The sequence below is a fragment of the Amblyomma maculatum genome, chromosome 1 (assembly GCF_055883805.1).
Source record: "Amblyomma maculatum isolate TAMU_Amacu chromosome 1, ASM5588380v1, whole genome shotgun sequence".
Classification (NCBI taxonomy): Eukaryota; Metazoa; Arthropoda; class Arachnida; order Ixodida; family Ixodidae; genus Amblyomma; species Amblyomma maculatum.
Genome location: NC_139344.1, coordinates 294,921,521 through 294,939,744, shown reverse-complemented (window position 1 = coordinate 294,939,744; position 18,224 = coordinate 294,921,521). Strand labels below are relative to the sequence as shown.

Here is an 18,224-nt window from a genome sequence, read left to right as displayed (position 1 = left end):
AGCAGCACTGATGTTAAAGGCCAAGCTCAAGATAAAATCAGGGCCTTCAAGGCAGTTTACAAGAGGAGACTGATGACAGTCTTCTCGTGACTTGACTTGAAGATCGACTTGCTGGGGGCATTGAAGCAGCATGGGACAGCGTGAAAGGCGAAACGATTGCCAACTGCTTTCGGCACGCAGGTTTTGTTCCAGCAGAGGCCCGTGCATCAAATATGATGGGGACGATCCCGACGAAGCAGAAGCACAGCTCCGCGAGCTTGATGAGCCTGGAACGATTTTTCGCGTTCTGTTGGTGACATGCCTGCAACAATGACTGTAGAGGACTTTGTAGGCGGCGACATCGCGGTGACCACGGCTGTACTGACGGACGCCGAAATCGCTGTGGAAGTTTCTGAACACCCCGCAGACGAAGCTCAGGCTGACCCTGCAGACGATGAGAACATTCCGACTTCACAAGAAGCACTTGCTGCATTGGATTTACTGCGCCGCCACTGCAGTGCTTTTGAGAGCAGTGGGTTTGCCCTTGTTGAGTGTTTGCAAACTGTAGAACAGGGCGTGATATGGAACGCGACCAACACAAAAAAAGCAGGCCGCAATAACCCATTTCTTTGCGCGTAAATAAATGGGCGTGACCCAAGTAGGCACCCTCCGAGTTGCTGTGCCTTCTCTGATTGAATTTTGCTGCTCTTGCATGTATTTTCTATGAAATTTTATATTACAAATTATGGATAAAGCGAACTATTTTCAGATTTTTTAACTGTTCGTTATAACGAGGTTGCACTGTAGAGTCGAACCCGGATATATCGAACTCGAAGGGGATCGCGAAAAAGTTCAATATATCGATAATTCGATATACAGAAATTGGCTTGTGACGGCACTTACGATGCGAAAAAACGATACCGTATTTGCCGCGTAATCAACCCACTCGCATAATGAACCCTCTCTCCACTTTTGCTCCCGAGAATTTGAAAAAAAAAAAAATGCTTTAAGGCCAGCTCGCTCACATGCAAGCGATTGAGCGATCTCAGCGACGAGCGGCAGCGACAGAGCGAAAAATTTTGGAACTGCGTCCCGCTCGCCGCTCGAGCAGCTCAAGACAAGGTTTCTGTGTCGCTGAGGGCAGAAAATCGCGAGCGTTTTCGCTTGCATGCCGATGGCGCGCGTCACTCCGTTGCATCCAAGCTCATTTCTTGGCAGCGTGCCAAGATGTTGCGCAGCGATAACATCAGGGCGCGTTTATCTTTTTATAGCTCCTCCGGTGGCGGGGAGCGAACTTGGCAGAGTGCCCGTGATGGCTTGATTGCACAAGTCTAGTTCGATTTATCACGCCGCGCTTGGGGCGGGCGTCATGATCGCAGCAGCTGACGGCGTGCTTCCCTTGATTCATACATGCAAAGATCAACGGCTCCTGCCAAAAAAAAAAAAAGCCTGCCGCTTCTTAACGTCCGCAGCCGCCATATCTTACGCTACGTCGCGTACAGCACAACGATAAAAAAAATGGCTCTCGCAAAAAAAAAAAAAAAGGAGAGAGAGCTGCCGCTTCTTAACGTCCGCAGGCACCATAGCCACGTCAGCCGCCGCGCGCAGAGGGTACAGTGAACTAGAATATATTCTAGTTCACTGTACATAGGGTTCGCAACACACGCTGGAAAAAGCATCCCACGTCTGTCTGAAAATGGGCTGAGCTGGCTTGGCGCATGCGTAGCATGTGCTGAAGGAGAGAGCTCGGCAAAAGAATGGGCACACCCACGCACATGGCTTGCAAACGTCAAGTGTTGGCGCGCGGGAAACGATAACTGCAGATGCGCGCACCTTTGGCGAATGGGCGCGGCGCTGTCCAGAACTGTCCCCTCTCATTCCTTCCGCGCGTGGCTTGAAAACGTCACGCGGCAAACGGCCAAGAGTGATGCGATCGTCTTTGGGGAAGGCACACTTTCCAGTGCGTAGTGCGGAGTTCGATATATCGAACGACGGCGAAATTGAGTTGGATATATGACGCGGCTTTCCTATACTTTTACATGGGATTTTCAAGGGGATATTCCGTGAGTTCGATATAACCAAAATTCGATATATCCGGGTTCGATATAACCGGGTTCGACTGTATATGAGAATGGTTCACATGGGTTCCTATTACCATGCATGGAGAACTTGCAAAATGTGTTGGCACTATGAAATTCATTATTTAAGGTTCCTGAACAGGTACCACAGGGCAAGACAGAGCCCTTTTTTTTTAATTTCCTGGCTGACAAATTTTAGCAAAGCATTGAGGTTAGTGCCACTAACTGGACTTGCCTTAGTTTAATTTTGATTGTTTTTATAAATTCCAGACTCAATATTTAGAAAAAATAAGCTTGTCTCGCCCTCAATAATTTATTCAGGCACACAATAAAAAAGACCAGGTGGAAATCCGATTAGCGTTTCCAGAGATACTGCTGGAATAAGCAATCATACCAGGAAAAAAATTCATTCTGAGATAATGGCCCTTGAAGTTTAAAACAACATTTTCAAGTCTAAAGTTTGTTTTTCACCGCCGCACGTTGTGCCTCCACCTCCCTGATCTCCTCGGAAAGAGAATTTCCATGCGTACAGTGGACGACGCTGACGAAGCGTTATTGCTTGCGATGACAGACGCGATACAAGAGGCTGAGATCACCGAAGTTGATATGGTCGGTACAGCAGGCACGCTTCAAACGCCGTCTTCTCACATTGACGCGAAAGATACACCGTTGGAAGTGGTAGCGCAGTCGGTGTGGTAGTGGTGTAGCAGAGGCAGCACTGCTGGAAGCGTCTCCACAACCATTGGCAAGGCGTTTCGCTAACTTCGCGATGCGGACGGAATTCACAGAACGATGACGTATGCAGTGTTTTGAACTTCTTAGCGCGCATTGTGACCGACCGTGCGACGATCCACAAGGCGCACAAAACAGTTCAAAACACGCCACCAGAATCAGTAACGAGTGATGATGACAGCGATCTCAAAAATGGTGAAACATGAAGCAATTCAGCGAGAGCACAAAGAATGCCAGCTCAGTAGGCAGCCGGAGCAGACGATGCGCCGGGGAGGGACCACCGCGTCAGCCTGCGTCGCGTGATCCCCCGCGTTTTCACGGAGCGTGCGCTTCGTCCAATCACAGCCCGAATTCGAGACGCGAGAAGCTCAACAATCCGTGCGAGACCCCCAATCACAAGCGAGCCATGCTTCTGCTACGCCGCGGACACCGCCGGCGAAGGCAACATGGAAAAGGGCAAGCATTCACAAACAAAACAAGACCAAGATGGCGGCGCTCGGTTCAGCGGCAGAAAAATGGCGCGTGCGCAAAGTTTGGGTACATTTGGCGTTCGCTCGCGACTCTGGGGCTGCCGCGCCCAGTTGTAATTTAAAGCAGTTCCATGATGAATTCGGCGTTCATAATTATAGAAAAGGTAGTTTTAAAACATATATAGCCGAGATATGTACTTTTTGAAAAATTGACTTTTTCGCGATTTTTCAACTTTCGAAGCCCGCGTCCCCCCTTAATGAAGTATACCACTATGCTGTGCGACGGTGACAGTCGAGCTTTCAATGCCATCAAGGAAGCAAAGGTTTAAGGCAGACGTCGTGAAGGAGGATTGTGTGCATCACATCCAGAAGCGCATGGGAATCTTGTGCAGAAGCGGCAAGAGGCCGACCTCATTAACAGGCCGAGTGCATATTATGGCCGAACGCTGAAATCGCACTGTGATGATATAGAGGCCATGCATAAAGCAGTGATGGCGACCTATCATGTCACATCCACTGACAGCAACCCTAACCACAGCTTGTGCCCAAGTGGCGAAGACTCTTGGTGCCGTCACAATGCACCAAAGGCAAAAGGTGACCCACAAGTGAGGCACACATAACTTGCCAGCAGATATGGCACAGGCACTTTGTCCAGTGTATGAGCGCTTGGCAGACAGAAAGCTGCTGGAAAGCTGTCAGCGAGGGAAGGCCGAAAACTCAAATGAGTCACTCCATTCAGAAATTTGGAGTTTGATTCCCAAGAAAGAGCATTTCTCTCTTTGCTGTGGAAGCAGCTGTGGCAGAAGCAGTGCTACGGTTCAATGCTGGCAACGAATATACAGCAACAGCCATTCTGCAAGAGCTCAATGTGAACGTGACGAACACTGGCTCAAAAAGAGGCAAAGAAAAAGACACGTCGCTCAACCGCTTCCGAAAAGAAACGGGCATTGTCACTGGGCCTTCAGACAATGGCCAAAAAAAAACACTAGTCTGGGATGCACCCAGATTATTCGCCAGGTGCATTCATGTAATTTGAAGAGTGGTTGTCTAGATAAAAATGCTTGAAAATCTTTTTCGTTTTCTCAAAACCACAATTTTGACTCGGTAGCAGTCTTGGAGTGACAATATCTATGCTCGTAGCCATGCTATCACAATTATTCTTTTTTTGCTAAAAACTTAAAATCTTGTACTCCGTAGTAAGAATAAATTTATTGGATTCATTCTTGTTTTATTGCCTTTCTTAGATGTTATAGATTAATTTGGTATGTGAAATTTTATTCTCGCTTCAACTGCTCAAAAAATTTTCTACCTGCAAATGAGACATGCAAAATTGTGATTATTTTTAAAACTATTAGTTACAGAAGAAAGAGAAATGCAGATTTAGAATCAGCGCACAAAACTTCATAAACAAGGCAAGTTTCATTGAAATACATCCATAATTTTAAAAAATTGGTCAAATAGGGGTATCCCCCCGACATGGGGATCGAAGCGAAATTCTTCAATTTTTGTAGTAGAGCAATAAAACTTGGCATGATTATTGCAAAATGTGCTGAATGGCTAATTAAAAAGTTTCATTAAGGTATTTCCAGTAGTTTTGATATTAGAAATTTATATTTGCATCATTGTTTACCAAACTTGCAGAAAGCCTGGCGTGACAAAAAAAAGTGTTTCTGGTTTGTGGGGTTTAACGTCCCAAAGCGACTCAGGCTATGAGAGACGCCGTAGTGAAGGACTCCGGAAATTTCGGCCACCTGGGGTTCTTTAACGTGCACTAACATCGCACAGCACGCGGGTGCCTTGCTTTTCGCCTCCATCGAAAAGCGACCGCCGTAGCCGAGATTTGATCCCGCGTCCTTGGGAACAGTAGTCGAGCGCCGTAACCACTGCGCCACCACGGCGGCTGGTTACAAAAAAAAAAAAAAAAGTAAAGCGGTAGAAGCCCATAGTTGGTCTTATATTTTAGCCATATAAATGGTTCATGTAGACATTCCCCAAATATTTTTATCAGTGACTTTTTTTTACACAGAACATTACATCCAAGCTTGCATAATGCACTCATGTTCACCATTTCAAAATAGCTAAAAAAAGAATGATACTATATTTTGAATATATGGAAATGTCACTGCATAAAGAAATTACAAAGGAATATAATGCAACAAACCTCATGAAAATCCATCAAGCCATTGCCGTGCTACGCTTTCTGCAAGCCGGACATTTGGGTCAAAAGGCACTTTTGAGAAAACTGACATTAAAGTTGCACAGCCACTTTTCGCCCATCAAAACGCCTCTGCATTGAAATACTGTATCACTACGCTGCACGCTTCCTTCTGGTGTTTCCGAGGGCACAGAACACAGTTCCAGGCCGCTGAATGGTGCGAATTGGGTTAGGCAAACATTTGCCGTAAGCCTGGCAGCGCATCACTCGCCATCGCAAAAACGGAAGTTTCTCCGTATCAGAACTGCATCGCGATGTCGCGGCTAACCGATGTAGCCGGGACCTCGGATTAACTGCTGGGAATCGATTTCGGGCCTAGGTGCCATGGAATGGTGCTATTCCGGTTGCACAAACGTTCACCGTCGTACTCGAGAGCTCGCGCTGCATCGATGTCACAAGCTGTCGCAAAAACGGAACTTCCCCCTGCCGGCACTGCACTGCGACGTTGGTTGACGGCGCCGGGTCTTCGGGTTCACTTCCTAGCACTGATTCCAAGGACGGGTCAGCCTTCCATGACATATCTCTGTGATCTTACCGAGGGCATCGGGGCATATCCATGCGGCTGCGCGATTGCATCAGCCAAGCTTTCCGAGTGTCTGGAAACTTCAGTTTGTTGGAGCCATTCCACGTCGAAACATAAGTGCGATATCCTTATCGCTTTCACCGCCGCTACCGTTTCTTTGCTTTTCAGACGGACCGCATGGTGCGCTGATACTTTTCGAAAAGAGTTTTTGCCGACCCGGTCTTCGCTTTGTCCAATTTGTCCGTTTATTTTTTGTCGTAGACACGTGGCTCCGACGGGGGGAAGACTGCGGTGAAACAAGCTTTCCAGTTGTACTAAAATTTTCGCGATCGGAGCTTCGGCCACGGAGTTATTGCATTCAGAAATCGACCATTTTTGCGAACAATCCGGCCAGTTTTTTGCTACCAGAGGTCACAAAAACAATTTTTAGGCTCCCTTTGAGGCCGTTTTCAGTGGAATTTTTTTGCAATGTGATTGAACAGGCCTTGTAGATTCCAAATCTGATCTTTTCTCAAATTTGATTTTTGATCCCCGTGTCCCCCCTTAAGTGGGGACGCGACCTTTGAAAACCGAAAAATCGCGAAACAGTCAATTTTTGGAAGATTATATATTCCGGTAGTATGTCTTATAAACTACCATTTCTGTAATTATCAATGCCCAACTCGCCGTAGAAATACTCGAAATTAATTATTTAACAAGCGGCGGTAGCCGCGGAGCAGCGAGCAAGCGCCGAAAATTCCCAAACTTCGCACGCGCACCATTCCTCTCCCACCGAACTGAACGCCGTCATCTTGGTCTTGTTTTGTTTGTGAATTCTTGCGCTTCCTTCTGCCACCCTCGGCGGCGGCGACGGCGGCGCGGTCGAGGCGTGGCTTGCTACCAATTGAGAGCCTCGTGGCGGCTTTCAAGTTTCCCGCGCTCGAATTCAAGGCTGCGATTGGGCAAAGCGCGCGCTCCGCGAGAACGCGGGGGATCGGGCGACTACTATTGGCTGCTGCGGCCGCTGACGCGTCGGTCTCCGCCTCCCAGCGTCGTCTGCTACGGCTCTTTGCTTGCTGGCATTGTTGGCTGTCTTTGTACTTCGTACTATAGTGAAAGTATTCTAGTTCACTATACTTCGTACGTTCTGTTCGCCTTTCGCCATTTTTGCGATCGGCGGATTTACGATCTCTCGTCGTGCCCTCTGAACGGTTTCGTGCAACGTGTTACACGTTGCGTGGTCGCTCACGATGCCTCGAGGTGCACACGCATTCAGTGCAGACTTGGCTAGCTTTTTCTTTTTTTTTTTTTTTTCCGTTTAGGCGCTTATGCCACGGAAGATAACCTGGGAAGTCGCTTGTCGCGTTTGGGCCGCTCCTCGTTCCTCCGGCGAGATGCCGCGATAGATAAACCGGGAAACCGCTTGCTGCGTCTGCGCCGCCCATCATGCTAGGGCGAAATGCCGCGGGGGAATCGGGAATGCTGATTGTCGCGGCTTGCAGAGCACAGGATCGACGGATCTCAGCATGTGGAAAGTGGTCCGCGGCACCAAAGCGTTCGCTGTAGCCGATCGGCTAGTCGCACAGATGTTCGCTGTAGCCGAGATCGACGGAGCGCCATAGCCCTAATGTATATTTTGACGGTCGCACCGGACTTGTTCGTGATAATTGCGAGTGTGCGTCTTAAGTGGGGCCGTTATAAGTGAGCTCGACTGTACCTGAATAAATTTTTGAGGGCAAGGCAAGCCCATGTTTTCAAAATATTATGTCTGGAATTTGTCATAATTAATTTGGTTAATCAACATAGGTCTAATTGATAACAAAAAATCCAATTCTATGCTATTTTTCAACAAGAAAATTTAGAAAAAGGGCTTTGTCTTGCCCTGAGGAACCTATCTAGGAATCAGCATGACAAATTGCACAATGCCAGTGCCTTTCACAATTTCTCCAGGCTTGATATAAAGGACCTATTCGAACCAGTTTGATATGCTTCTGTAACTTGAGAACTAGCGTGCACAATTCTATGAAACTTGGTGGTTTTTCATTTGTTAATGTCATGAGCCTGTTTTGAAAATTTCATCATGATAACTTGAGAAACAAAAAAGTTATTGTTCTTTCAACCTTTGAGAGCCGTTTTCTCATAATCAATTTTTTGCACGGTGTGGCTGCTAGGGAAAGTCATAGCTCAAGAACCGCTTATTGGATTTTCATGAGGTTTTTTTTGTTATATACCTAAGTAAAATTCCGAGGGCAAGACAATTTGTTTTTTTCAAAATATTTCATGTGTAATTAGGGGCAGTCAATTAAAATATCGTTAAGTCAGGTGTAAATTTGAACACTAAATTTGGGGCTGTACTAAAATTTTTCAGAGAGGAAATTTGGAAAAAGGGAATTGTCTTGCCCTGGGGAAACTATCCAGGAATGACCATAACAAATTTCACACTGCTAGCACATTTTGCAAATTCTCCAGGCCCGCCCCTAGAGACCCATGTAAACTATCTTGATATACTCCTCTAACTTGAGAACCGATGAGCCCAGCTCCATGAAACTTGGTAGTTCTTCAAATGTGTGTACTATGAGCATACCCTGAAAATTTCATTCAAATACCTCAAGAAAAAAAAATTTGGTGTTCAAGGGTAGCCTCCCCCCTTAACCCCAGCATGACTAAAGCCAGACTAATGTCGAGTTCTAGAGGTGCCTGATTTTATATGCCTGTTTTTTTGCCATGCACTGTTTCTGTAAGGTTACACTGTAGCAAAGGAGTAAAAGTCAGCAGGTGTAGCAGGCTGTTGTGCAGAAGGCCATCAAGCAGCCCTTCACAAATAAAACACTGCAAGCTGGAGTAGAGTGCAGAACGATGGCTAGCCGACTGCGTAGAGCTCAGGCCTTCTGAAGGACGCATTGCTAACTAATACCGGTTTCCATTGGGCGAACAGGAGCAAGAGCAACGAGCAGCCAGAGCAGCGTACGAAAGCACTGGGGACGCGCGTTCTCGTCTCCCCAATGGAACATTCACACTGTGTACAAAGGCGGAGCGCGTGACGTCAGGCGTCATGTAATCAAACTTTTCCCGCGCTTGCGCTGCCCGTATCTGCCGGCCGAACGCCACCGCTGCCGTCTTCTGCCATTTTTCTCGACCATCCTGCCCGGGCTCCGGGTGGCGAATAACCAGAAGAACGGCTGGTCCCGAGGGAGAGAGCGCACGCGCTCTCCCTCGAGACCAACCGTGCCAGAAGTGACATCAAAAAGGTCACGTGACTTCCTCCGTTCTCTCTGTACTCCGCCGCTGGCGACGGAGCACCGAGGACTGCTCTCGGCTGCTCCCGGGACCCCAAAAGCGCGCCTCCTCTGCCAATGGAACACAACGCTACTGTTCCTGTTCGACCACTGGTAGGCGCTGAAACTCGTGAGAACACTTTTAGTGCAGCTAAAAGTGCTCCTGTTTGCCCAATGGAAACCGGTATAAAAGTGAAGCCAATGCAGACCTCTAGGGTTTTAAAAGGAGTGCAGAATCAAGTTTAGAAGTGAAGAAAATCAGGTTACCCAGAGACATGCAGTTTCAGTTGCATGCTCGTCGCTCTAATTTGGGTGTATCAGCTCTGCATGGTTTCCCGGAATAGACATAGTATTGTAGTTTTTCTGTGCTTTCTTTTATCAGCTTAGGTTCAGCAGAATTTACTGCAGCCTTTCCACACTCTCTTGCGGTGCTCCTGCTGCACCCACAAGTTTTTGTTTCCTTCGTTCTCACTTAGCTGACCCTGAAGTGCTCTGTGTTCCCCTCCGCTCTTGCGCATTTTTCCCCGTTCGAAAACCTTCACAGGACCAGTTCAGGCATCCGGTCGTAACGAGTGTTGCGCAGGTTCGCGAGTGGCGCACCCTTCTATACCTTGCATTTGAACTGCTCTGCTTTTTCCAAGCATTCTACGCTGTACATTGACTGAACCGCAAGATTCCACATTAGCGAGGCACAAATACATTAAAAAAGTTATGTCCTCAGAAAAACTGCCCATCATTTGGTTTGTCCCTAATAATGAAGGTAGTATTAACAGGGCACGACTGTATACTGAGGTCAAGTACACACACACACATTTTCAGGTTTTCCTCGACGGTAGAACAATATGCGTGCCTGAACATGCAATGTGGTTCTAGCTTCGCCATGAAAATATTAGAACATAAATTTTTATGTGGAAAAGAGCATAACAGATCCAAAAACATTGATTCTTTGCATTACACTCACCTCTCCCAGTCAGCCCACTCTTTCGGCTTCTCCCACTGGGATACCTCAGTTTTGCAGTTGTAGTAGTACTTCTTGCCCGAAGAGCTGACATGCTCAGACCAGTCGCCAACCTGTAGACGTCTGTTCTCTGGTTGTTGCTGCTGCTGCTGTTGTGCCTGCTGTTGTGGCTGCTGTTGCAGTTGCTGTTGCGGCTGCTGTTGCGGCTGCTGCTGTGGCTGCTGCTGTGGCTGCTGTTGCTGCTGTTGCGGCTGCTGTTGCGGCTGCTGCTGCGGTTGCTGCACAGGCTGCTGCACAGGCTGCTGCACAGGCTGCTGCACAGGCTTCTGCACAGGCTGCAGCACAGAATGCTGTACTGGCTGCTGCACTGGCTGCTGCACTGGCTGCTGCACTGGCTGCTGCACTGGCTGCTGCACTGGCTGCTGCACTGGCTGCTGCACTGGCTGCTGCACTGGCTGCTGCACTGGCTGCGGCTGCACCTACAAACATTTAATAAGACAATAAAGATTTGACAAATAAACCAAACTAAGCAACAATGCACGCAGAGCTAAATGATTACAATGGAATAATCACCAGCCACCAATACAAACCAAGAAACAGAACATCACCTTCATGCAGCATCACTGATGCATCACTTCAACTTTCTTGATATAACAGCCCTGGGATTTGCACAATTCTAACCACGAAAATAACTAGGCGCCAATTCTACCATGCACAATAATGCAGTGCACAAGCATCTGAAAATTGCTTAAAACATTTAATGGAACAAAATCGGCGCACACACAAATGCAACCACGAGAGGTGGACATAATAGGCTACTCGCCGTCAGAGTCGGAAGACAGCTCTTTCTCACTGTTCACCGACCGAAAAAGGCCCTCTTCTGCACGCATGACCATTGCTAGCAGGAGGGTCATCCAAGCGCCATGAATCCATCTCGCAATGTCTCCGAGCGTCACTCTCGAGATTGTGGAACGGCTTGCTCAATGAGCCAGTCACTGTATGCCGCACGCACGACGCGCACGCGATCCCTTACGGGCTTATTTAAGATTCTTGTTGAGACTGCAGGTTGAAGAAAAAGAAAATACACAGGCCTGCTACTGGCTCTGTAGCTGAGCCACCTCCATTGCCTCGCGCTGACAGAGGAGAAAATAGAGAAGGAAGAAAAAGGAGGAGAGAGAAAGACGCGTCGCAACAGCCGTCGTCCGCCACCGAAGCAGTGGCGGGTGAAATAAGAGCTTACAACAGATACAACAGCCGGTGGCAGGCAAGCACTGCCGCAAACAGCGGGGGGCTTACCATTCCCAGCCCCGTAGGGCCAGGAGCAACAACCAACCCCTCTCCTTCGGCTTATTTAAGCCATGATACCATGATTTAAGCACACATCGAGCGGCTGAACAAACAACCAAAAAAACAGAGGCGGTTTACCGGAAGCATTCATGCCGGAAGCTCAGCAGCTTGCTGATACCGATGGCAATGTGGCTATGGTTCACTAAGCTGCTTCGTTTCGGGTTTTGAGATTTCAGTTTCGGTTTAGAGATTTTTCAGTTTTGAGTCCGAATGTAACACGCATATATTTTTAAGCGCTTATTTTCAGGAAAAAGGGGTTAGTATCATGCAAATACGGTATCACACTGAAAGATTTAGTGTCATTCGAAGTCGGCACCCGGGACAGAGCAAGTATTCCCCGATTCTGTTATGGACAGGGCAAAGGTAGTTATAGTGTGTGTAAGAATGATTTTACCTGTGCATAAATGCCGGCAACACCTAGAATACTCCCTTTATGCAGTCTACCAAAACGCAGAAATGTTTGTCTCAGGAAGACAAACCTTAAGCCTTATTTCAGCAAGTCACTCAATGTGAAGGCTATCAGGCAAACCAGCACAGCAGCTGAAAACTTCATGCTCTAAAAACAATTGTGGGGACACGCAAGCTCTGCATTTACCGCTATGACACAGCAGCTTTTATGGCTCCTGTCTGCAGACTCTCGTTCGTGTGAATAGACTTTGCTACTGATAACACCTAGTCTTTATTCTATGATACATATCAGCAGCGTACACCTGTAAGTTATCCAATTATGTGGAAGACCACTTGTCTAGATACCTATAAAGCCCACTCTAACCAAGCTGTACGGATGCGTTTTCATGGCCTAAGGGTTTCCTGTCTTATTACCCAAAGATCCTGCAAGGTTTATCACCTCACACATTCATCTCAAAGGTGAAGCCAGAGACGTCACATTGAGTACTCGGGCATGTTGCCTGTCTGAAATGTGCACAAGATTTTCCACTCACAACGTCGCTTTTTGTGCAGAAGAGAGGCTTTAACATTGCTGCATCAAAAAAAAGAAAAAAAAAAGGCAAGAAGCCAATAGCTGAACATCTACGCTACATTAGGCTCTGCTGGCTCACAAGACATTTGACCACGGCGCCAACAGCCAAGTTATAGATGCAGCTGTGGCAGAGGCTGTACCACAGAAACAACAGATGAATGTGGTCAAGATAAAATGAACTCGCTTTGCTCACAAATTGTTCAATAAATCATGAAAAAGAATGGCTCACTTATGGATAGTATGATGTCTACTGTGTTACATAGGATTGTACCTTCAGGAAGTTATCTTTTGAATGCAATCTTGAGAATATATTGTGGTGTTCAATTTAGGCTGTACACATAGCAGACGTGCAAAATATGGAACACATTCTGAGGGTTAAATGCAGAGAGGATTGCTGAAGCTGATATAATAGGAAAGCATAGGGATACTAGATAACGTAGAAAACAAATGTGACAATAGGATAGGTGTAAGTGAAACTAGTGCAGCTGTCACTTATGAGAGCAAATAGTTATACAACTCAGTACTAGGACAATGGTACAAAATGTTGAAAAGTGATGATGAAACAAAAGTGTCCTTGAAAGTGCTTCTGTATAAATGAAATGAAAGTGACTGGCATAAAATTTATGCCCCTTCCTTAAAATTCTCAAGCTCACAAAGAACAATGAAGATAAGGCTACAAAAGCAACTAAGAAAACAAAATAATGAAGCAGTTATACACAGCTGCAATCATTCGATAAATATCTCGAGTGATGAAGCCATGCTCCAGTGGCTTAGAGCATGAATATGTGAGCTTTACCAACCCTCTTTTAACATATGTGAGTGCCGGAGGGCATGTGGCAGCAGCAAGAATGTGTCTAGAAGCAACTAGCCCAGATAGCAGCTTCATAATAGGGGTATGGAAGGTCTACACACAACGCTATCATGGAGGGAGATATTTTATGGAACAAGATATGTAGCAATGCACAAAAGAAGCGAAGCATTTTGTAGAGCTGCAGTCAAAAATTTATGAAGGACAATCTTATCAAAAAGTTTTTATTTCATTCCTGCGCTTGTGCATCATTATTGTGACTATGGGTTACATAGTGTAACATGAAATGTCAAGCAATTTGTCTCGTACAAAAATGAATGCATTCTTTCCCCTGCGAAGCCACCTTCAAGAACTTTTGCCAGTGGGTGCACATGTACATCAATATCACCTAGTTACAAAACAGAGAGAAGTCAATAGTTGCATTTGTAAAAAAACTGAAGAATACAAAAATGTTCATTGATAGCCGAGCCACACAAATGATGCAGAAGTTAAACAGGTTATCTGGGATCTTGCTTAAAATCACCAAAAAGCGTCAGTAATTGCAGTGCAAAGTGAAAATGGCAAATTTTGCAAAAGTGGAATCTAAAATTGCCAACATGGGTCGACAAGTTGGCGGGGTCCTCATTTTTCGTGCTAAAACAATGAAAGACAATGACCACCAAATAGATGCACAAATTATCCTTGGGAAAACTAGTTGATTGCTGTTCATCTACATTCAGCATATGAAGGAAGCAATAGAAAACAAGCATAAAGGCAACCAAATACAAAGAAGCACAGCTCGCTTCACTCTGCAGTTTGTGGAAAAACACAGTGGGCACCTCACGTTTCACCCTAGTAGCACACAAGATAGGTGTAACGAAATGGACTCTGCTATGTTAAACGACTGCAGACACATCCACCAGGGTGCGCGTATGTCAAATATTCTCACTGAAGTAGTACATCGCAGACTGCCTGCTTGCCACAAACACCAAAGTGAATTGTGAAGTATTGGTGCACGCACGTCCTACTCAGAATGGCACTTTTGGAGGTAGAAGGAGAACGTTTTTGTGCCTTCCTGTGTTTCATTGGTACGAAGCGCTTAATAAAATGCACACTGAGTTTAAAGCCGCGTTCAGACTACGTGCGCATCCGTCGTAAGTATAGTATTTCGCTTTGCACTATTTTCGCTGTTCAGTGCGCCCTTCACAAGAGAGTGTAGGCACATAAGCACGTAGGAGATCACCACGTTGATCTCTTCTTCGATTCTTCGCGAACCCAGCCTCATTAGAAAAAATAAATTTTTGCACATTGAAGCTAGATATGCTACTGGCATGCAGTTCTCCAATGCTGCAACACTCTGTAAATAAATTTTCTAGCGGAGCTATGAAGCAGCTATAGGGATAAAATAGCCCACCCCAGTCACACTTTTTTGTATGCTCGTATGGGAGACAGTGTGCGATGCTGCCTCATCTGGGCCTACGAGGGGAATGTCTTTGCAAGGGGCACAGTTAAGTTTCAAGGCACACTTTCCGACCACATATCCTGCCATGTAATAAATAAGTCTTGAAGCACTCTTCTCGCACGCATTGTCGCGCACATTGAGGAGCTCGTGCGTAATTTTGCACGGTGCAAGTTTCGCTCCCATGTGTGGCGCCTTGCTTCATTTTCAGGAACCCCAAAAACCAATAACTTGGAAGCATCCTTCACTCTACTGTACCCGCTCCTACAGCCAGAAGCAGAACAATATATTTCCTCCATCAAGTTTGCTCATCTCGCTGTTTGCAGAGCACAAAAGAAATAAAAGCAAAACACACAGGCCAAGAAGTCCATAGCCAAAACAGCAGCAGAGAATGCATGGACGTGCAAAGCTTTGCATGCAATCAGTACGATACTTTAAGCCACTGTGTTCTATTCCCGTGAGTAAAACAACTCCTTATATATCACATATCGAATACAACTGGCTCGCTTTGCTATAAAGGGCTTGCATCGATGGAATGCCAATTCTTCATTACACCCTTACTGAAAACAGAGCTGTTATAAGGTAGTAAAGAGCAAGAACAGAAATACAGGTATCGCCGCCACAGCCGAAACGGCCAAGACTCGCAACTACAAATCACGTGACGCGCAAGGCATCCCGGAGGCTGTCAAATGCGAATTACATTGCCCCTTTGAATGCAATAGTCGGTTTTGTCTCAAATATGATAACATGCTTTTATCATACGTAAACGATGATTATGTTCCGGCTCAGGCACTTCGTGCGTGCTCGGATATTTTCGTTTTGGACCTGCGGCGCCTGAAATACGAGCTCGGAGCAGCAGATGCGCCTGGCTAGTTCACATTTGAGCATTCGGAGGCGCGAGCAAGAGAAATCCGCTGCCGCCGACACGCTCCTTCGTTCACACTTCTGAGCCAACATATCGCTGCCGTCGCCGCTTCGACTGCGAGCTTCCGTTAACCCTGACCTGACCGCTCAACTGCAGCTACGTACGCCACGAAAAGCATACATATGCTAAGTGCCGAAGGAAAAACGCATTATCATTCAATTGTTCACAAAATCATGGTACATCTGACCCACATACTGTGGCAACAAGAGCTTCAACGTGCTATTTGCAGGCATCGTAAACAAAAGGGGCATACTTGCCGCTCATACCAAGGACAGTGTCGATCTTATTCCAACTGTCATTGTTCCCCTATTGCATCATTGCCTATTGCGCTGGTCGCCTGGCGAAAAAAAAGAGCCTCGGATAAAAAGTAAAAACTAAAAAATAACAAAGCATCACAAATACATTAAAAAAGCTAAAAAAAATCAATTAACTCACTACTACTTGCTCCGTACCATTCCGCGCTAACCACTCGGCCATGTCGAGACATACAAAGCTGGGAAATATTTCTGCATATTATATCAAGGCCGTATTTATAACGAAACTTCATGTTTCGAGGTGTACAGGCCATATTGTATTATTATTGACCATCAGAGCTTGCTGCCTGCTCTCACGACTTGCAACTAATGTTCTGGATGCCTATGAGCACTATATTGTGCACTGGAATCATTTTAACATGTGGAATTTCCCAGCGCTGGCAAATTTAGGAGCGCCGGCTTTTCGGTCATGTTCCGCTACTGTGGATGTAATTTTCGCTGAACATGGAGTTGTAGCACAAACCTTTGAAGAAAAAAGTGCAACGAAGCTTCAAAACTGGCAAGCGCAGCAGCGAGGACACTATTTTGCTGGTAACTAAATCTTATTTGTATGTAAACATTTCGGGAAGCGTTGCGATGACCGAGGGCTCGGTTCGTTTATACGCAGTGAAAGAAGGAGCGCAAACGCTTGAGAAACACGTAAAGTATTATGCATTCCAAGCGCTCTATGTTTTTTTTTTTCCTTTCATGGGCCCATCGCTCGGTACACTCTCCATCGTTTTATTTATTTCGGCTGAGGCCATCACTTATTGTGAGCCAATGGTCGATTGCGAGTACGCTCTTACCATGTTGGCCCTTGAGGGATGCTAACCGGTCGACGCCACGGGCCGAGCCAGCTCAACTTCCTCAATTCCGCTCTCCGCGCGCCAGCAATCACGGAGTCTCCTTTTGCGTCATAGTGTGCGTCATTCTACCCTACTACGTAGTAGGAGAAAACAGTTTGAATTCAACCGGCGGGAACAAAAAAAGCCTCAACTTCTTATTACAATATCTCAGCAGTAATTCAATTTTTTGCTGCCGGATATGCGGCGTCAGTGTCACGAAAAGCCGTTTATTAGATTTTGATAGCATATTTGGGTGTCTTTAGTGTCCCTTTAGGAGCCTATATGTCTGGGCAAATCTGACCTCCCCTCTCTTCCTGGCACCATTTCTGTGTGTGACACTAAAAAAACTTCGAGCGCGGCTGCGGCGTGAGAACAGTGTGTGCGTAGCATGCCCTGTGCCGCCGCCAGCCCTAACCATGTGGCTACAACAAAAGAGCAATGGGACCCGATGGGTCATCATTACTTGAGATAATCCGTGCTTTACTGAACAACATGTTTCATCCTTTCAATTGGAGCCCCTTATGAATCTTTGACAGCACATTTACTCCAAGGCAGAGCGCGCTCCCCATGCAAGCAGGCCGCGTTCGAGGCATCACGACACTGTCAAAGGGGCTGCCAGTGCCAAGTGAAAAGTGCAGCAGCAGTGCTGCACGGCGGCCAGAGATTTCAATGCTCCCTGCTTCATGCGCTGTGCTGGCTCAGGCCTTCTCTTGACCCACTACCCCTAATTTAGTTGACAATATTTTTTGCAGTTCTGTCAAATGCTATTGGGAGATGCTTCAGCAGAAATACTTCATAACGACAAGTGCATCAGTGTCTTCTTTCAGATTGCACTGTGGCAGTGCCGGAGCTCCTTCACATACAGTCACATGAGACAAGACTTGATCACACAGGACGAGTGTTAGTTTCAGGCCCACTGGAAGAACAGAAGCAAGGGCAATCGATACTTGCTTAAAAAACAAAGACAAAGACAATCCTCATTCTAAATGGTGCACAACTACTACAGGCTCAACTGGTTGGGTGATATGCGTGACAAACGCAGACTGGCAGCAAAGCTCAGAAAACGAAACTCTGACTTTCCTTACTGATGAGGACCTGCTAATTGTGAACATACCTGCCATTGCACACATGTCAGAGCAGCATGGGAAACAATGTAATATGCAGTCCATGCCTTAATCACCACCAGGCTTAAATGGGTGTTTGCAGGGAGTCCAGTGGTAGTTGAAATTACCTAATTATCGTATAGACTTGTGTAAGGGCTGCACTTTTTTCCCAAGGTTCTGACGGGGTGCAGCCCTTGAACATGACCTGCATTTTCCCATTAATATTTTCGGACTACAGCACAGCGCCAATTGCGTGTCTCTTTTATGTGATGACAAG

General features: G+C 46.4%; 1 protein-coding gene across 2 annotated transcripts in view; it reads right to left on the bottom strand.

The window, feature by feature from the left end:
• The window catches only part of wcy (WW domain-containing adapter protein with coiled-coil wacky), a 235,541-nt gene that overhangs the window by 144,713 nt on the left and 72,604 nt on the right, over window positions 1-18,224 (bottom strand). For both annotated transcript variants that reach the window (XM_084591604.1, XM_084591603.1), the window contains exon 6: window positions 10,213-10,688. In XM_084591604.1, coding sequence (XP_084447730.1) covers window positions 10,213-10,688 — 476 coding nt within the window. The remainder of the gene's footprint in view (window positions 1-10,212; window positions 10,689-18,224) is intronic.